Source organism: Cibotium barometz, chromosome 33 (assembly GCF_041138505.1).
Source record: "Cibotium barometz isolate CiBa-2024 chromosome 33, ASM4113850v1, whole genome shotgun sequence".
Classification (NCBI taxonomy): domain Eukaryota; kingdom Viridiplantae; phylum Streptophyta; class Polypodiopsida; order Cyatheales; family Cibotiaceae; genus Cibotium; species Cibotium barometz.
In genome coordinates this window covers 42,531,718-42,553,181 of record NC_141078.1, presented here as the reverse complement: position 1 = coordinate 42,553,181, position 21,464 = coordinate 42,531,718, and the positions used below count along the sequence as shown (strand labels likewise).

At 44.0% G+C, this 21,464-nt stretch overlaps 1 protein-coding gene across 2 annotated transcripts in view; it reads right to left on the bottom strand.

Annotated features, from left to right (window-relative positions):
• LOC147619586 (uncharacterized) overlaps nucleotides 1–17,616 on the bottom strand; it is an 81,257-nt gene extending 63,641 nt beyond the window's left edge. For both annotated transcript variants that reach the window (XM_086773254.1, XM_086773255.1), the window contains exons 1-6: nucleotides 17,161–17,616; nucleotides 12,842–12,918; nucleotides 11,425–11,521; nucleotides 1,918–1,963; nucleotides 1,765–1,823; nucleotides 1,487–1,581 (exon numbers count right to left, since the gene is read on the bottom strand). In XM_086773254.1, the coding sequence (XP_086629380.1) occupies nucleotides 1,487–1,581; nucleotides 1,765–1,823; nucleotides 1,918–1,963; nucleotides 11,425–11,521; nucleotides 12,842–12,918; nucleotides 17,161–17,163 (377 nt within the window). In that variant the 5' untranslated portion in view covers nucleotides 17,164–17,616. The remainder of the gene's footprint in view (nucleotides 1–1,486; nucleotides 1,582–1,764; nucleotides 1,824–1,917; nucleotides 1,964–11,424; nucleotides 11,522–12,841; nucleotides 12,919–17,160) is intronic.
• Nucleotides 17,617–21,464: the final 3,848 nt, after the last annotated feature.

Here is a 21,464-nt window from a genome sequence, read left to right as displayed (position 1 = left end):
GGGCTATGTATATAACCATGTCTTGTGAGAGCAGTAAGCTGATCCACATGTATCTGGCCTCTGGATCCTGTGCTACCACTCTCAGTCTCCCCTGTAGCTCCCGTCTGAATAGAACTGCTCTCCCCCCCCCCCCCCCCCCCCCCCCGCGACCCTCTCGAGGTACCCTGGCGTGTGGTCCTCCTATATGCTGACTCCCACTGGAATCCCTCTACTCGAGGTAGCCCTCTCTCTGGGCTCTGATGTGTCTCTGTCAGAAGTATGATGTCTCTCCCCACCATAACATGCTCCAGTCGTCCAGGCTGCACCCATAGTGAACCATTACAGTTCCATACTGCCATGTGTATCTCTGTCAGTGGCCTGGTCTGTGTCCCATAGGCCCCAAACCGCTAATCCAATGGGCATATGAGACCAAAGTGATACAATAATGTCCATGGCATAACTCATCATGGAATGGAAAATAAAACAGAAAGAAAACATAAACATAGCTATCTCACTTGGGCGATACAAAACTGTCCATGGAAACTCATCATGGAAATACTAAGAACATAGAAACATGAGAGCAACATCAGCTCCAAGTAGATGGTATACCACTCTCCAAAATATCAAGCATGGGGCTAATGAGTATGGCCAAGAGGTCTCCCTCAGCTATGTCACATGGAAAGGTGGCTCAATGGCGGTGGAGCATGTCTTAGATCTGGAGAGCTGATGAGGTGATCGTGGTCGATGGGGGGGCCGGGGGCGTCGAACACGCTGGAGTGCGGAGGCTCGGTCCAAGGTAACTCCTCTCGGGCGTGGTAAGTCCAGAGTAGCTCATGGAGGGTCCACAAGATCCACTATATCGGTGTCCTCCACCTCCTGGGTCCAGAAGAAACTGGTGATGGTTGGCGAGCGAGGGAAGGGGCGGGGTGGCTGGGGCCGAAGCTCTCTCAAGAAGGTGTCCCTGTGTCTGCGGAGCTCAAGCAGGAAGAGGCCTAGGCAACACTGGTCCTAGAAGTCAATGATCCTGGAGAGTGGACCAAATCCCTCACGAAATAGATAGTGAAACCTCCCACGGATCTCATAGTATACTGGGCAGCGGCATATGTAATGCTCCTCCATCTCAACCTCTGTGTGGCATAATCGGCAGATCCTCTCCTCTCTTGGTCTACGTATGAGCTTCCCGGCTCTGAAGATGCACTTAGCTCTACCTGTCTCCACTATGAGGCGATGGGATGAAACCTGTATCTGGCCAATCGCAATCCGCATGACATGGGACAAGTGAACACTCAAGTAGCCCGGCTGCTGGATGAATCCATCCTCAGTGAGTGTGAGGAAGTGATCTTTGTAGAAGTTCATCTTCGTGGGGAGCTCCGAAGGTGTGATCCATGTGAGAGAGAGAGAGGAAATTATGGAAACTTGCCCAATATCGAAACACCATTGACATCAAAAGCATTCAAAATGAGCTCAAAAATCTGTTTGCATTGCAAGAGTTTCAAAAATTACATACCTCAAGCGGTCCTTTTTCAAAAGAGCAGCTTCGCCAAAGTGGTCACCAGGTTTTAGAAGAGAGAAATCATGTGCTCTTTTACCAACAGTTGTGACCTGATCAAGTGCAGTGAAAACCATCATTCCTTGTAAATTCATACTTGACTTCATTTTTGTCACATGGACAGAAAAACATATAAATATACATACATATATCATTGAGCTTTAAAGCTTCCAGTCATTTCCATGTGTAATATTGTGTATTTTGAACATAATCAACTGTATAGCCATGTATAGTACCTTGACAGAACCTGTGAAGATTAAATACAAAGAAGTTGCCAGATCCCCCACTTTGTAAACTGTACGTGAGAGCCACCAGGATTTTAATACACAACCATCCTCATACCAGCATTCTTACAAATGCATAACCATTATGAATACATTTAATCTTACCAACAGTGTTTGCTTCAGTTTGCTTGTATTTGAAGAGCTTGCAGACCTGTCATTAAAGGAAGCAATAAAGTTGGCCATGAAGTAAAAGACGGATTGCATTTATTTTGTATCTTCAGCCTTTTACATGATAATAGTTGCTCAGTGTATGCAACTTAGACACACCCCTAGTCATCACACTGTTAGAAGTCATCTCCTGTCTTTATCAGACACCAGGGCCTCTGTTGTGGGTGTGCCCGCCCTGTATAGGTGTTTTAAAATTTTTCCTCACTCCCCGTATTTTTTCCCCATTTTTCCCTATTTTTCCCATGGTGTGGGAGGCAGTTTTCTGCACCCCGGCTGATCCAGATGGTGGCCGACTGCTGGTTGGATGATCTGGATGCTGGCCAACTTCCCTCTGTGGTCCCCGACCTCTCCTGCATACTGGCCGACTATGCGCAGCTGGCCGACTGCTGGAGTGGGCTGGTCGTGGACATGTAGGCCAAGTCGGCTGTTTTTTCACAGGCCGACTGCATGTATGGGGCCATATAAAATGGCCCCATGGCCCCCACATCATTGTATCCAGTTTTTCAGATTCGGGATCTTGTGTATAGAGAAGAGTTACACGCCTATGTCTCTCCTTCTCTTGTGCTGTCTATTTTCTGCACTCTACTTGCTCTTGTGGTCTCAGATTTGGTTATCATCTCCGCTGCATATTTTGACATGGTATCAGAGCCCTAGGCTCTTGAAAGTGGGAGTTTTCTGAGCAAGAGGGAGATTGCTGCGTTGCTGATTGGTGGACTGTTAAGGACTGTTTGGGAAGAGAAGTAGCAAGAGGAAGGCGGGCTAAGTTGTTGGACAGCCACTTGCAGGTTTAAAGTTTTTTTTCCCACCCACGCACCCTTTTCAGTTACATCCCCGCAATGGCAGATTTGTTAGAGCTGGCTGAGAAGCATGTGAAGATCCCAACTCTCCCCACGTTCCCAGTGGACCGTCAGTTGGACGGGAACAATTACGGCATCTGGAAGGTTATGATGGAGTCTGTGCTGGAGTCATATGACCTTGTTGATTTCATCGTTATTGGGGTTCCACGGCCGGAAGCTGAGGAAGGGGAGTTACTGTCAATGAAGGACCGCGAGGCACAGGCACAGGCACAGATGTGGGATCGTGTCAACGCCAGGATCCGGTCATTTATCTTCCTCAACTGCACACCACAAGTAATCAATCACGTAAAGCATATGACGCTAGCCAGAGGCATATGGCAGCACTTGGCTTCTCTTTATAACAGGGTATCGCCCATGAAGAGGATTTCCTTGGAAGTGTAGATGCGGGTTATGAACCCTGCAAAGTTGTCGACGATGCCGGAGCACATAAACAAGCTGCAAGCCCTTCAGCAGGAAGTCCTCCAGGCTGGGAAGGAGATATCATCAGAAGATATGGCCATTACTTTGCTGTCCCACTTGCCTGCTTAGTATTCCGCTTTCTACTCCTCTTTGATTACGAGTGGCAGGCTCAGCACCATTACCTGGGAGGAGCTTGTGCCCATGGTCTTGGACCAGGAGGAACGTTTCACGAACCCTCCTCGCAGCGAAGGTTCGAAGGCCTTAACTGGCCAACGGCCGAAAGGCCGGAATAACAACAAGGGCAAAGGGAAGGCTTCACCGGAGAAGTCTTCTGAGAAGAAGCCTGACACAGAACGAGAGAAATTGAAGGCCGAGCGGTCCTGCAATGATTGTGGCGAGAAAGGCGGCCACTATTGGAGGAAGTGTCCTAAGCGGACTGGGAAGAGTGCTGATTCTTCAGCCTCAGCTGCAAAGACTCTGCATTTGTGCACTTAGAAATGATGGACTCCGATGCTTCATCGTCTTCGAGTGAGGGGGCAGTTGGCTTCACCGCGAAGGATACCTGGGAATGGATTCTTGACAGTGGTGCTTCCAGGCACATGACTCCGTCCCGTGACTTCTTTTTGGATCTGAAACGGCAGTCAAGTCGCATTTTCATTGGCGACAACTCCACCATTCCGATACACAGTGAGGGCCGGATGGAGATTATTCCCGACGGCAAGGGGGGCAAGCATGCCTCCCGTGTTCTTTCCGTCCCTGCTCTTGGTTTTCATCTTCTAGCAGTGCATGAAGTATGCAAGACTGGCTTTCGGGTGGAATTTGAGGAGCATTCAATTGCTCTACGGGACCGTGAGACTGGCCAGGTTGTTTGGGAAGGCGGTGTGGAGAATGGTATCTACAAGCTCTCTGCACTCTCCTCATTGACAGGTTCTCAGGTCGGAGATCTCTGGCACTTTCGTTTTGGCCACTTAAATGTGGATGCACTGCGGTGAGCTTTCCGGGACCAAATGGTGGTTGGCTTGCCAAATGTTGGCAGCAGGCAAGGACGTTGCAGTTCTTGCATACGTTGTAAGCAGCACAGGGAATCCTTTCCGAAGCAGGCTTCCAGGCTAGCTTCAAAACCATTGGAGTTGATTCACACTGACTTGTGTGGACTTCAGCAGACACCATCATTGGGAGGATCTCTCTATTTTATGCTGCTTGTTGATGACTGTACCAGATTCACGTGGGTCTATTTACTTTCACAGAAGGACCAAGCTTTTGCACGGTTCAAGGATTGGCACGTGATGGTGGAAAAAGAGTCTGGATTGCAGGTAAAGACTCTCAGGGCTGACAAAGGGGGTGAATTCTCCTCGAATGTATTTCTCAGATTTTGTGCAGATCATGGCATCAAGAGGAAACTGGCCAATACAGGATCGCCTTCAGAGAATGGAGTTGTAGAACACAAAAACAGGACTGTAGTGGAGATGGCGAGGACCATGCTGGAGCATCGTGATCTTCCTCGTCCACTTTGGGGAGAGGTTGTGGCAACGGCTGTCCATACCCTCAACCAGTCTCCAACGACTTCAATACCTAATACGTTTGAGGCATACTTTTGCAGGAAACCTGACGTCTCGCACTTCCGTGTTTTTGGGAGTGATGCGTATGTACATATTCTGAAGAAGCAGAGGGGGAAGCTTGACTCCAAATCCCGCAAGCTTATATTTGTGGGGTATAATTCTCTTTCCAAGGGATACAGATTGTATGATCCAGAGAGGAATGAGATTGTTGTCAGTCGGGATGTGGTCTTTGATGAGCATGTTCCAGTATCCACTGTCAAGGAGCCGCCACTTCTTGGAGATCCAGAAGAGTCTGATGATGATTCCCAGACCATTGTTCCAGTTGATCAACCTCAGTCAGTACAGGAGGTTAAGCCCGCAACTGGAGTAGAGCCCCCGCAACAGCAGGAGGCTCCGCGATCTGTTCAAGTACCCAGGTGGTTGTTGGACACCCTTCGGGAGTCAGGTGTCACGGAGTTACCCTCCGAGTGGACCACAGAGGACGGCCCTCGAAGATCGCACAGAGTCCGCGACAAAAGCAATACAACGGAGCTTCTCCAAGTAAACTATGCTTTGATGTCTCGTATTATGCGGGACAAGGAGCCCACTTCCGTTAAGGAAGCCCTTTCACAGGATACTTGGAGGAAAGCCATGCAGGTGGAACTTGATGCCATCGAGAAGAACAAAACATGGGAGTTGGTACTGAGGTCGTCGAAACGGTCAGTCATTGGTGTCAAATGGGTGTTTAAGACCAAATATGCGTCAGATGGGTCGGTGGACAAACACAAAGCCAGACTTGTGGCTAAAGGTTATGCTCAGTGGCCAGGCATCGACTACGAGGATACCTTTGCACCGACAGCACGGATGACCATGATTCGGACCGTTCTTGCCCTTGCTTCTTCTCAGAGGTGGCCAGTGTATCAGATGGATGTAAAATCTGCGTTCCTTAATGGTGACCTGCAGGAGGAGGTGTATGTTGAGCAACCTCCAGGCTTTGTTGTTCCAGGATCAGAAGGGATGGTTTACAGGTACGGAAGGCCTTGTATGGTCTTAAACAAGCTCCTAGGACTTGGAATCAGAAGATTGATTCCTTCTTTCTTCGGACTAGTTTCCAGAGATCGGTTGTTTTGCAGATCCCAACTTGTATCTCTTTCGGGGACGCGGCATGGTTACGATTATCATCCTTTATGTGGACGATTTTATTCTCACCGGCGGTCATGTGGAGCACATTGGCGTGACGAAGGCTGCCTTGTCAAAGGAGTTTGAGATGAACGACCTAGGCTTACTCCACTTCTTTTTGGGATTGGAGATCTGGCAAACCCAGAGGGGGTTTTTTGTCTCTCAGCAGCGGTATGTTCATGAGTTGCTTGAGGCCTTCGGGATGGAGAACTGCAAGCCTATTACTTCGCGATGGACCCAAACACAAAGTTAACTGTTAATTATCCTTGTGAGCCAGTTGATGCCTTGTAGTATCGGAAGTTGGTTCATTGATCTGGTTGATGAACACCAGATTGGACTTGAGCTTCTCTGTGGGGCTATTGAGCTCTTTTATGCAGACGCCATTGAAGTCTCATTGGGACGCAGGATTGCGGATCTTGCGGTATCTGCAGAGTACGAAGGATCTAGGACTCTTTTACACAAGAGGGGATGGAGTCAGACTCCAAGGTTGGAGTGACTCAGATTGGGGAGGAGATCAAGACACGAGGAGATCTACTTCAGGTTACAGTTTTACCCTCGGCTCAGGAGCAGTTTCTTGGAGCAATAAGAGGCAGCCAACTATTGCCCTATCTTCGACAGAGGCAGAGTACCGGGCTGCTTGTGGTGCTGCTTGTAAGGTTGTGTGGCTGCGGAGGCGAGATTGGGTTTCCACAGAAGGAGCCCACAGTCATCCAATGTGATAACCAGAGTTGTATAGCTATTGCTCGGAACCCGGTCTTCCATGCCCGGACCAAGCACATAGAGATACAGTATCACTTTGTACGTGAGAAGATCTTGGCTGGTGACATCTTGCTACTTTATTGTTCGACGGAGGACAATGCGGCGGACCTCTTCACACGAAGTCTCTACCTCAAGCTACGCTCAGGCGGCACTCCAGCTCCCTAGGGTTGCTTTCCTAGCCAAGAGCTGAGAGGGGGTGTTAGAAGTCATCTCGTCTTTATTAGACACCAGGGCCTCTGTTGTTGTGGGTGTGCCCGCCCTGTATAGGTGTTTTCTCATTTTTCCTCACTCCTTGTATTTTTTCCCTATTTTTCCCATGGTGTGGGAGGCAGTTTTCTGCACCCCGGCTGATCCAGATTGTGGCCGACTGCTGGTCCGATGATCTGGATGCTGGCCGACTTCCCTGTGTGGTCCCCGACCTCTCCTGCATACTGGCTGACTGCTGGAGTGGGCTGGTCGTGGACATGTAGGCCAAGTCGGCTGTTTTTTCACAGGCCGACTGCATGTATGGGGCCATATAAAATGGCCCCATGGCCCCCACATCATTGTATCCAGTTTTTCAGATTCGGGATCTTGTGTATAGAGAAGAGTTACACGCCTATCTCTCTCCTTCTCTTGTGCTGTCTATTTTCTGCACTCTACTTGCTCTTGTGGTCTCAGATTTGGTTATCATCTCCGCTGCGTATTTTGACACACACTAGATGACATCATCTCCCTTTTTCCTCTCACTTCTCTAGCAACACCAAGGAATCCAAGTCTACAAAAGGTCTACCTCCCTCGTTTCTCGAGCAAGATCAGCAGTACAGAGCTCAGATCCCACTGCTTCTATATTCCAGTTTTGAACTTGCTCATCAAACCTGGACTACATGAAGATGTAGTTTGTCTTTAATGCATAATTTGTTGTAAATCTGATTGCTCTCCTTTTCGAAGACTTGGGCATCTGCAGCACTGGTAGAGCAGTGACAAACATTGGAGCTGAAATCAACACTACAGAGCTTCCTTGACCTTTCAACAAGAGAGATCCAGCCCAAGTAAACAATCCCAAACACACTAGATCTCCCATAGATTGAAACTACTTCATTTATCAACTAGTACTCAATTTCACGCATTCTACCATGAGCACTAAGCTGCATGGTTTTTGTAGCGTTTAGTTGGTTTCATTGTATGATACATGTAAAATTGTTTTTATAATTGATCGTGCATATAATTTCTAGGTAGTTGGAGAAGAAACTTGTAAACTCAGTGACTGAGGAGCTCCCCTTACTGCAGCGCCCCCTCTTAACCACCATTCAGCCCACCCATCTCCTCCCTGCCTGCGCACCTGTGTGCCCCTTCTTACCCGCCTCCAGCGCCACCATCTTCCAGCCCTCCTCCATCCTCCCTGAGCACCTGTGCTCCCCCACCTTCCAGCCCTCCTGCCCACCATTCAGCCCCCTCTCTGATGCCCGCCCCCTCCCTCTCTGCAACCCACCGTCCTCTCCCCTCTCTTGCGCATCCAGCCCATCCTCCTGCCTCTCCTGCTTCTTTGTCTACATCAGCGTACGGAAAATTATTTATGTGTTCAAGTCAGCCATTCCATTATGATTGGCATTATAGCCTCCACCAAAGCCAATACCTCTTCCTCCCCATCGGCCGGGAAAACTATCAACTTCTCCAAAGACGAACTCCAGGTCCTCCAGCAAGATATTGAACAGGAAACGCTACAAGCCCTTATCGGCTGGATTAATGGCTCTCATCCTGCTCGTTCTCAAGGATGGGATTGGCTTCTGGCAGCTCTCCTCACTGAGCTGACTGAGTATTTCCAGGATACTACTCTATGTCGTAGAGGCTTCTTCTATGTAGACTTCGATTCTCTGGAAACCACATCCCGGGCACTAGGCTGCAGCCCTCTTCCCCTTGGTCAGCCCTTTTACGCTGCTTTCCACCTCCTTTTCCCCTCCACCAGTCGCCACCCTCATTCCTTCCCGTCCGTCGTCCCCCTTTTCTCCTGCTTCCTTATCAGCAGCTCGGGCTGCTGTTCTTTCGGCAAGTGTCGGCTCCCTTTGGTCTTTACCCCTTCACGAGGACTCCATGGCAAACACTCAGTCATCCCCAACCGAGGCCACCGCCCTCTGCCTTTTCTCCAAAGCGGACCTCCAGCTCCTAGCATCAACCGTAGCCTACCTCAAAACCTCAACACTTGTATGCAAGATTGTGGGTAGCCGCAACCAGCTTCAAGACTTGCTCCAGCCCAACCTCTTTGGCGAGCAAGGCAAGAGAATAGATATCCATACCCTTGGGTGCGGCTACTACTAGGTGGGGTTGGACACCCCAGCAGCTTTAGATCGCGTGCTTCAGCTGAGCCCCGCTGCATTGTACATGGCCCAAGCATTTTCACATGCTGGCAGCATGGCTTTGTTCCCGCCTCCAACCCTCTTACTAGAGTATCCGGATTCTCAGTTACAGTCTGTTTTCCAGCAGGCCTCATGAAGGAGTACCTTCCGCTTCTCCCCATCATTGGGAGAACAATAGGGCAAGTGTTGGAATCCCAGGCAACACCAGCCTCGACGTTGGCACGTGTGGCTGGGATCCCTTCACTTTGCATAAGCATTTCCTCGTGGGAGACAGTACCGCACATCATCTCCCTTCAATGCCTCCGGGGGGAACCCATCCTTCACGGGTGTATTCAGGCCTTCCTGGCCAATGCTTCATTTGCCATCAGATGGGTCACCTCATCAGAGCTTGCCCTCGTGGCCAGTCTAGGTGAGCTCTACACGCTGGTCCAGCCCCTTCCCCCCACACAATGGAGAGAGCGGACCGAGCACTCCAATGCCACCTCCCCCCTCCAGCAAGACATAACCCCAACACCCTACTCCCGAGGACGATGATGGGGATAGGTGGCAGATGACTGGGTGGAGACAGCGCCACACCATGTACACACACACAACAAATACACACTAACACATACACACAATCAAGACACTTGTACAACACATGCACGCGTGAAGACATTACACAATCACACATACATGTGTATGTGCACACACAATCACATACATATGTATGCAAAAGAGAAGACAAAAGACATTGTATATAAGATACACTTATTTAAGAGTGAACACACCTCATCATGCATCCCCACGTGTTAAAATTTAATATTAATTAAAAATATATGTGTATATGTGTTTATTTATTTTATAAATGCACATGTATATATAGGTATCTCGCCTCCTTATATGTGTATATGTGTTTATTTATTTTATAAATGCACATGTATATATAGGTATCTCGCCTCCTTACAGACTGGAAGCTTACACTACAATATATTCAATGGTCAGGTAGACCTCTTGAGATTGGCAATATTTTGAGACAAGAAAGTATCTTTTGGAGCCGATCATTCCTTGCTACTTTGGCTCTCCATTCCCCTTGGTGAGCTTACTTTCTTTCTACAAAATCATTCGGGTTTGCCAAGATGTTGTTGATGCTGAAGGAAATGTTTTGTCCTTTCCTCGAGCTCAAAGCCGTTGGCAGTTGGGTATGCACTACAGACCTTTATGGCGCATTTTACAGGAACAATTGTAGCCTTTTACCCCTCTTACAGTTGTTCCGAATTGTGAAAGGACAGAGGATTGGATTTTCAATAGGGCAGATCCTGAACCTTATCCTAATTTCTTTCCTCAAGTTTCGGCTGCTTTGATCTACAAGTTGATTATTCTTGCACCTTGGTTTGTCAATCAAGTTAATAAGATTTGGCTCCTCACTAAGACAACCCGTTGGTGGAAACAGAACCTAAAGAAAATCTGACATAGTAAATTGCCACTCAAATCTAGATTGTTTTTATGGCGATGCTTGTTGGGAATGCTCCCAGTTGGAGAATTTCTTGAAAAAAGACATATAGCTGCTGCAAAATGCCCTTCTTGTCGTTGCATAAAGAAAACAGTGATGCATCTTCTTTGGTCTTGTCCGCATAACAAACACATTCTCTTCGACTCATATTTCCAGGGTATTCCTTCTATAGATTTTTTTGGCTCTTTGGCAAGTGGCCTTCTAGATTGGATCATGCACAGCCCTTTCCAATCTGGACTAGATATTGGGCTTTGTGGACAATATGGCATGCAACAAATCAGTTGGTTTTTCATTCCGTAAGGATTGCATGCTATCACTACTTTCGTCAATCCTTGCTTCAATCTTTGTTTGACAGCATCCATCTGGATCAAATCGATGATGGCTAGTTGGCTTCGTTTTTTCAATGCTTTTAACTTTCGTGACTGCTCTTTAAGAAGTTTGCCTCTTTTTTGAGGACTTCTTTCTTTGTACAGTGAAGCAATAGAACATAGCTTTTTACCACAAAAAAAAAGTGTGAGATTATTTTTTATTTATATTTAAATTTGTATCTAAATTTGATACCCCTACTGTAAGTCAAAATAAATTAAAAGCTAATAAAAAATGAATTATACACCTGTAAACAAACGTGTGGGCCATAGGTAGACCTAACAGTCTCCAATGTATTCAAGTATACTCCCCAAGGTACAAATAGACAAAGGTGGTGAAAAGGAAAGCCTGTGGGTGTTGAGCAAAATAGTAGAAACCAAATTCTAATATTGTTTTAAGATTCTAAAGGTGGTCAAAAGAAAAAGCATGTGGGTCTTGAGCAAAACAGTAGAACCAAATTCTAATATTGTTTTAAGACTTCAAAGTGAATTGCTCACTTTACAAGGAGAAACTCAATTTACCTCTAGACGTTTTGAGAATGGAAGGTTGCATATGAACTTGACATTTGAAGCGATCTCTTCCAGAATATAGAGCTCATTGAAGGTCCTCTCTTGAGAGCTTTCATCGGCACCAAGAAAAAATGTTAGAATATCTCTCTTAAAGGTCCTCTCTTGAGAGCTTTCATCAACACTAATAAAAAATGTAGATCTGCACATTACTATGCATCACGCCAGTATTCAATGCATGAGTGATGAGGAAATTAAGATAGCCTGAAAGTTCTCTTTTTAACATCGTTCATAAATATGACTAAGAAAAAGCTACATGTTTTCACAAATAAAGGTTTGCTTTTTTGCATGTTTAGATGGTCATAAGAGATATTTCCTCATCACTTATGCATTCAATACTGGCGTTATGCATAGTAATGTGTAGATCTGCACAACTCCAACCCAGAGTCTTCTATGTGACACACAACAAAGCCAAAAATGCTCTTTTCCAAAAATTGCTTAACAGAGCATATCAGCTAACCACTTTTTGGCCCTTAGTATTTATTTTGACTCCAAGCAAAGCAAACGTGCTCTTTTTTTGCAAAAAAATGCTTTCTGATAGGACATGTTAGCTAATCACTTTTCGGTTTTGAGGGAAGTTTATGAAGGAATACGCATGGCATGTTACAAAGCCTATAGCACAGAAGCTTCCCACTAATAAATCAATTAAGAGATATAGACAGTAAAGTGGTATCTGGTAGCATTTGAAACAAAAACAAAATCCATTTCAGTTTTCAAATACATGGGTATTGCTTTGCAAGAAGATATGCCAGTGGAAAGTTTAGGTTCTTTTTCCAAACTTAACAAAAACCAAAGTGCATTTTTTACTCCATGAGAAAGCATAATAGACTACATGCTATGGCATCCCACTCACGTCATGAGTGCCCAATGTAGATGCAAGTTCATGTATAACGATATGTCCACCCTACTGGACAAATCTTCATAAATAAACCACCAGACTGAGTTTCTATCAATTATCCAGAGGTGAAGGGCAGACTTGGCCATGATGAAGGAGGCTAGTACACTAAAGAGAACACACATGCGTGCAAACGCGCACAACTAAACAGCTTTGGATAGAAAGAATTAGCTAGCCGCAACTTGGACGGAGACTTCAATAGAAATCTGCATGTCCGATAATATGGCAAAAAGATATATCAATGGCTGAGTGAGCAAAGGGAAAATCTGGCAGCTTCTACATCATAATCTTCACCAATGCGTTTTCAAAGACTTGTACCCACACAGTCTAATCCAATGAATAAAAGTAAAATTATGTTCTTGATTTTTATCTAAATCATGAAATGACTGGATCACTTTATGCAGAGTAATGTGAAACTCCACTAATGGTAACACGGTGAGGACTAGAGAAAGCATTTACGAGAGAAAAAGGCCTTACCACTTTCTCAAAACTCTCCGCCGGCTTTCTAGTTGAAAATGTGCCAAACCACGCCATCCTTCTGGCAAGGCTAGTGCCTGCATTCAAAAAAATTGAGTTTTTTTAACCACCAAAGTTGCAAACTTTAGCTGTTCAGGCATAAGCAACAAAACATTATCCTAAGTAAGCATCTCCTTCAAAATCTGCATCCTTTGACATATCATAGAAAAAGAAAAAACAAGTTTCTCCTATTGCAAGAAAAAACCCAAAAAAATGAAAAAAAAGCAATCATATAACATGGCAGGTTGTAAGATGGCGTAGAAATAATTTGAATCAATAAAAAGTAATATTGGAGCTTGCTACTCCATAACACATGTACCACTCGGGTGCTACATGGCCATTCTCTAGAAGAGTGCACAATTAGGAACCTTTTCGATGAGCAAGATAGGTCTCAAATTGCCATCAAGTTGAAAAGGTTATTGCGTTGTCCCGCACATAAATACAATTGTCACCAACCCAAACATTTTAGGGGTCTAGTGGACTCTAGGACGTCCAAATATTTGGAAAGTACAAGCTTTGGGAATGGGAGATTATGCAATACAATTGTCACCAACCCAAACATTTTAGGGGTCTATGGACTCTAGGACGTCTAAATATTTGGAAAGTACAAGCTTTGGGAATGGGAGATCATCCAATACAAAAGATCTAGCACCTGAAGCTTGGTCTAGGCGCTTGAGATGGTTTCTTGGACACAGAATTGGGCATTGGAGCTCAAGTGTCAAGTGGAAAGCATGTATGGCAAGCTCCCGAGGATTTGGGAGAGATCTAGTATTGAAACATGGTTCTACATGGTGCCCACGTTTCTAATTACAAAGGATCACACTCGACTCCCAATGGAAATTCCATTCGCGTCATTACATCTGTAACTAAGCAAATAAGGGGGACTTGCTAAAACACATTTGATAGAAGGTCTACGAGTTGAGATATTTTTAGAGATGAAGTTTATGGGTGGGAACCATCTCTTAAATAAGGACATGTGGCACGACAGTGGATCAAAGTAAGACAAGTGGCCTCACACTTCACCTCAGCTCTACACTTATCATTATAGCTTTTACTTGCTGCTCTAGCTCATGAGAGACCCAAATCTATAAATTGCAGCCCTCTTTCTTCATTTGAGCAGGCTCTATTGCTGCAAATAGCCTCTATCATGTTGGCAACTCTTCTCTATTCTTGTTGGTTCTATACTCCAAGGTTATGACTCTCTACCACCGCTATAGGTTGCCCTAATGATGGTTGCTCTCTTTCTCTCTCTCTCTTGAAGGTTGCCCATGAAGAATACCGGCTGTTGGGGACTGTTTTGAAGGCTTCAATCACTAAGGAAATATTGAAGGCAAGGGTATTTAATCATTGTATTATGATTTCCAGCCATTGTACTTGTTGTACCAATCAATGTACCTATTGTACCACCACTATACTTGCTATACCAGCCATTGTATGTGCTATACCAACCATTGTATGTGCTATACCAGCCACTATACTTGCTATACCAGTTAGTGTACTTATTGTACCGCCGTAGTACCTACTGTACCAGTAACACGGTTTTCAACTCTCGTGCGTGGGGCAAAGATAACGTGTGGTTTTTCCAATTTTCTCGGGTCTTTTCTCGCGTAAAAGCATGTTTTTCTCTCTTTACTTTCTGAAATTCAGAATTGGCACATAGTTTTCTTGGAGCAACATCCGCTTTATTATCTTCGCTTCATCTATGGAGCCCGAACTTCAGTTTGATGATAACCTATTGTCATGTGCAAGACATGCACTGGCTAATCCCAGGCTAATCCTAAAGAGGCAACAAGATAAAGAACCAGACTTGGAGCAGGTGTTGCTGATTTGGCAGAAATGCCTGATGGAGGACATGGGGTTGCTGTCGGCCAGCGCTTGATATCACAGGGGATCTCCAAAAAGCCTGAATTTTGTCTTGGCCCTGGCCGACCAGCAGTTGGCCAGTACATTAGTGCATTGAAAGCCTATAAAAGGCAATATTGCTCAACGATTTGAAGCATTCAGTCCTTGCTTGGGCTGAGTCATAGAACTAAGATTAGATTAGGGTTTTTCTACCTTTTCAAGAAGGCAACCTATGGCTGCAAGAACACTTGTACCTTTTTGTACATTATGAATATAATGAATACTCAGCTATCTCTCTCTCTTCTCTCTCTTCTGCATGCGTTTTGCATCAGCATGTTCCCAGATGGTGTTTAGGGCTGAAAGAAGACTATCAGAGCTTCCGCACGTAACATTGGTATCGAAGCATCAGGCTCAGCAAGGCTAAACACTCATTCAATCCCAGATGAAGGTGCACAAGTCCAAGGCACAGGAAAGTGCACAAGTACGAGGCCCAAGGCAAAGAACACAAGACAAGGAAGAATTCCCAGGAGGTTGGTTGGTGGTGTTCCACAGAGCCCAAGGGGATGGCAGTCCTATGAGTCAGGTGCCACTTGGGGCACACCAGGAAAGGCTTTCAAGCAACGGTTCCAGGGGAGGTTGATCCTCCAAGGGGTGGAGTGAGAGTGCCAGACTCATTTCTTAGGAAAGAAGACCAGAGACAGTGTTCAGGAAGGACAGGGCAGGAACGGAATGGGGACTGGATGGAACAGATGCATAGATTTTCATCAGAGTTAAAGAGTGGATTTGGAGACCGGGTCGGGTGTTCAATGAAAAGGTTGCCAGAGAAGAAGGACGACAAGGGGACTCCGTGAATAGACAATGGGATGATTACAGTCATCCAAGAATACAGATTGAAATCCCATCATCAAGTTTGGATGTCATGTGCAAGACATGCCCAGGCTAATCCTAGGCTAATCCTGAAGAGGCAACAAGATAAAAAACCAGACTTGGGGCAGGTGTTGCTGATTTGGCAGAAATGTCTGATGGAGGACATGGGGTCCCTGTCGGCCAGCACTTGATATCACAGAGGATCTGTCGGCTGCAGCAAAAAGCCTGAATTTTGTCCCGGACCTGGCCGACCAGCAACCGGCTAGTCCATCAGTGCATTCAAAGCCTATAAAAGGCAATATTGCACAACGATTTGAAGCATTCAATCCTTGCTTGGGCTGAGTTGTAGAACTAGGATTAGATTAGGGTTTTTCTACCTTTTCAAGAAGGCAGTCTATGGCTGCAAGAACACTTGTACCTTTTTGTACATTATGAATATACTAAATACTCAGCTATCTCTCTCGCTCTTCTACATGCGTTTTGAATCAGCATGTTCCCAGATGGTGTTTAGGGCTGAAAGAAGACTATCAAGGCTTCCGCATGTAACACCTATCAGACCATGAGGAGCATCCTCAACCCGATGGGGAAGTCACAAAAACAGATGAGGTTTTGCTCGTCGATCAGATGTATCCATGAAGGGCAGAAAAAATCCCACCACCAAAAACACAACTGGCAAATTTGTTGGTAGCGCATGCACCTCCTTGCTAGAGATGCATAGGGGAAGTTGATTGGGTAGGTTGCTTTATTGTGTTAGGGAAAAGAGGCTTGCAATTTTCCAACTTGGTGTGGCAACTCAAAACAAACTTTCCCTTGCATCAAATTCCAAGCTATTAACTTGACAGATTGAAGCACACTCCCTCCAAATTACACAAAGGCGTATGGCAAGTGATGTTGGCATGTAATGTTTGTCAAGAGTTGGCTTATGTGCATCCCTAGCAATGCAGAGCAAAAAGATTTCGCTTGGGTATGACAATTTAATTCAACATACATATGGCATTAGGCTCATCTGGTTCACATGAATGGATGCATAAACACACATGTGATGAGACTAGTCATTCGTGGGGCCATGACTAGATTCCTTGTGGCCATGACATCAAACCTTATGTTGGGGAGGGAAGACAGTGCCTGCCAGCGAATCATCCCACGGCCGCATTGTGTTACCCTCTTTTGGAAAAGTTGCAGGCCATCTGAAAGTTTGAAAAGAGGAGGAGGCCGGCCCTCCTGAATGGGGCTCAAGGTAAACAGGACATGTATGAGGTGGTTGCAGGGCATGAACTATCATGTTGAATTGCATGCCACCCTCTTGCAAGCCATGTGGAAGTGTCATAGAGGAGAAGGGCTGCCGGCGGCACCATGCGGCTGCTGGATTTGCTAGGCATGGCCTCGAGGAATCTAGGCATGCCCCCTCAAATGTGTTTTTAGACATCCATGCCATACATGTTAGCCTTAACATTGAAGATTGTTAGCTTGATCTAAAATGGTTATATAAAACACATAATTGACATAGAATTAAGGTTTAAATTTTGAGAAGAAAATAAGTGGTTTCTTTCTTCCAATGGAGCCCTGCGTACCATTTGGATGAATGTGAGAAATCGAAACGTATCTCCTCATGAGCAGCAGGGCACATCAGTAGGGCATCTTCAGTGGCCGCCACCACCACCACCACCACCGTGCACCTGAGATGGTGTGATGGAACCTCTCCGATCATCAGGCAATCGCAGATATGAGATGTACATCTGTTTTGAATCAAAAACAGATGCTGTCGGCGTTAGGGTTTTTCTCTCTAAAACTGTTAGGGTTTTTCTCTCTAAAACTGTTAGGGTTTTTTTTTGTTATGGCTCGGTTTCGGGTTTCGTTCCGAAATGCAATCCTTCTGTGTTCAATTATTGAACGCTCGACGGAGTAACGCAGATAAACTCTTCAAAAATGCATCACGCTGTTTCACAAGCAAATCAGGAAGGGTCGTCACGTAGGAAAAAACTACTAGCGTCATAAAATGTTTCATTCACAAATTTTGAATTAATTAAGGTTGGTTTTTTTAAAGACTAAGGAAAGGGGGGAGAGGGGGTGGTGGTGTGTGTGTTGTTTGTGTTTTTATGGAGATTCAAGAGAAAGGGAAGGGGAGTTGTCCCCCACCAAAGGTCTTTATCCATTCATGATATGTTTCCAAATTTAAGTATTTAGTTTTCATAAAGTTGTGGTCCCACATACACTCGTCTCTAAGAAACTCTCTCAGCGCATTGTGTCTATCCTTTCCACAATTCTTTAAGGGGCTCTCTCAGATGATTGACACTCTCTCCCTATCCTTTGCACAAGTCACCTATTTTCACATCGAGCATAAGCTTACGAAACTTGTGTGACCCAACTTGTACACAAACCAAATCCAATCATATATGGACCAAATGATATTGTATGTATATGAATGCATGCGTATGGACCAAATGATATTGTATGTATATGAATGCATGCGTATGGAATGATAATGTATGTGGACCGAATCAACCATACGTGGGCCCAACGATGTTATACTCATACGAAATGGATTTGTATGTGCGCCAACTGATACGCACATGCACTCGAACCAAATGAAATTGTATGTGCACTAAATGATATTATACATGGACCAAATCCAATGATGCGCCTTGGGATTGTATGTCCTAGAATTATACATTATGAAATTGTACATTGTACTCCTTCTTACATTGAACAACTCCAATCATATACGTACAATTTAACTTGTACGCATTCAACTTGTACGACCTTTTAGATTTATTAAACCATTTTAGATTACTTTATTCTTATCATGTACAATTGTAATTATAATTGTATGGCTTTTTGGTTGGACCATTTTAGATTACTTTATTCTTATCACGTACAATTGTAATTATAATTGTATGGCTTTTTGGCTGGATCGTTTTAGATTACTGTATTCTTATCATGTACAATTATAATTATAATTATATGTCTTTTTGGTTGGACTATTTTAGATTACTTTTTCATGTACAATTGTAATTATAATTGTACAGTGTGAAATTACAACTTTTAGCCATGTACAATTACGTTCCTGTAGGTTTCTGTCGTACATTACAGGTTTCACAACTTTTTGGCCTAAATTTTTAGTTTTTCCTTGTGGATTTTTGGGTTTCAAGAGATAGACCGAGGTTATATGCATCCAATTTATCAACCAATTAAAAGAATTAAGCCTCATTTTTATAAATTTTCAAAACTTTTGTGGTGAAAATTATAAAATTATAAGATGAATGAAAAAATGGAACTTTAAGGAATACAATCCATTGACATGCCTTCTCTATGGTTTCCCATAGTCACAACCCTTAGTAATGCAATAAAAATAACACCAAAAAGCAAATAAAATAACCCAAAAAAACCATTTTTACAAGCAAAAACATGCCCTTTCTTCTTCACATGTACTTAAGAAATGATGGCCAAATTATCAAAGTTGATCTTAAGACTTGTCAAACTCATCGCATGGGTGGAGGATTGTTTGGAGATGAGTCTGATGCAACTAACCAAGTTTGCAAGGTGCGTCATCAGAGAAGTGATGTCAAAGAGAATGTCATCACTTTTTGCCACCATAGAAGTGATGCCAAAGAGAATGTCATGGCTTTTCACCACCATAGATGTGATGCCCAAGGTAGGCCACAAAGTATCTGGATGCCTATAACTTCAATCAACATAATGAGTGTAAAGAACAATTCCAATAGAACCTGTGGCACTCAAATTGTGGATTCAAGCCACAAAAGCTACTACCCAATTGTGCCACTTAACGTCTTGAGTGCAAGTGAGAATTCCTCACTATGAACCTCACCTACTATTAAGGTTTGGTTAAGCCAAAAATTAAATACAAAGAAACTCTAAAGGTAGCCATGCTATTTTATCATGGGAAAGACGGGTGTCCCTTGGTGGTTGAATTGGCCAATGCTCATGTGCATGCTAAAAATAAAAACAAAATCAAAATCTTAGGGTGATGTACGCATAGTAGCTAACCCTATGCAATGTAGCACGAAGTACAATCAAGGAAGAAATCATGCTTAGAACCCCAGTGTCCTATCAGCATTGTTGATAACCTGGCTACCCCGCTAACAAAGTGACCATACTTCTCCAAGAAGAAAAGTCTAATCAAAGCCACCTTCTCTAACCCATTTATTAACACCTAAGAAAAACCAGTCAATCTCTTGTTAACTTCTCTCAAAACCACCTAAGGCCTAAGCATTGGTGGTAATCGATGAGACTCTTGTTAACTTCTCTCAAACCCACCTAAGTCTTGAGCATTGGTGACAACCGGTGAGACTCTTGTTAACTTCTCTCAAACCCACCTAAGTCTTGAGCATTGGTGGCAACCTATGAGTCTCTTATTAACTTCTCTAAGGCCTGAGCATTGGTGGCAACCGGTGAGTCTCTTATTAACTTCTCTCAAAGTGCAAATGATCATCAAGGTTGAGAGTATGGCTAGGATTTACCACACCAAGGAAGGTATGCAATGAAGTCAAGCTATTATCCATCCAAATTTAGAATATGTCCTTGGGAAGCTTGCACTGACTTCTTCTGAATCTTACATTACTCTTAATCATGAAGTGAGAATACGTTGAGTTAGATTTTTTAAATAAATATAATACACACTGGCAATAATATATGGAGGTGTATATTTTTATGATTGATGCTGGTGTGATCCAAGACATAATAATGCTCGGACATGAGTGGATTAAAGCCCACTAACTACCATCTCAACTAATGTTAGTGTGATCCATAATGCTTTGACATGAGAGTGGATTAAAGCCACTAAATGACTTCTCAGTGACTAAGAGCACACTATAGTTTGATTACTATGACGATATGCCCTAAAATGGTAATCGTACATCAATGTTATCGCAAAGAAGAATCGTCTAACCTCATCATGCCCTCCCAAATCAAGTCCCATCTTCAACATTGATTATTCTCTCACAAAAAGATGAAGTTTTCCATGAGCCTTGCCAAGGAAATTTGGAGCCTCGATGTTAACATTCCCTCTCAACGCAAATTAAACCTCACTGGCAACAAATATCATTGAATCAAGACCCTTAACCATCAAGATCCCTACTTTGACATCCAATGAGCAAACTAACCAAGCCTATCTATAAAATAAAACCCCAACCCCATACTGCTATCTACAAAACCCCAATGCTGGGTGCTAATAAATTTATTGCCTAAGGCTATTATGATGGATACACAGAACTATGGTGGGTTCTCATGAACTTGTTACCTAAGGCTATTATGATGGAAAATAGAACTGTGGATCCCTAAAGGTCATGTCAAGTTGAAAGCTTACCTAGCCTTGCTGAAACATGTGTTGTCCTTAAAGCCATGATGTAACTTCTTGATTGTGGGTATGCTAACCCATTGTCCGTTGTTGGGATCCTCTCTCCATTGTCACATAAGAGAGCTCCATAGCCATGGGGGTGGAGGAAGAGCTTGATAAAGGTGAAAAGAAGGTGTATGGATCAATCCCACACAAGAGGTACACAATTTAGATGTATTCAGAGCCTTCATCCATGCTTACTTCCATTAATAACTTTTCAGTAGCAAAAACCCTATTTTTCCTCTTTGCATAAACTCCTCCTTTCAATGCCAAATCGACACAAGCTCATGTAAAAATCTTCTAAATGCTAAAAAGTTTTATTGTATCAACTCTTATGTCATTCTGAGCACCCTAAGTTAGTCTACTAGTCTTAAATATTCTAAATGTTGGAAAGGTTATCAATGATTATTGTCATTAATCACTTCTTGATCGTTAATCAATGATTATTATCGTTAATCAATGATTATTATCATTAATCATTAATCACTTCTCGATCGTTAGCAAAAACCTTGTTTTTACTCT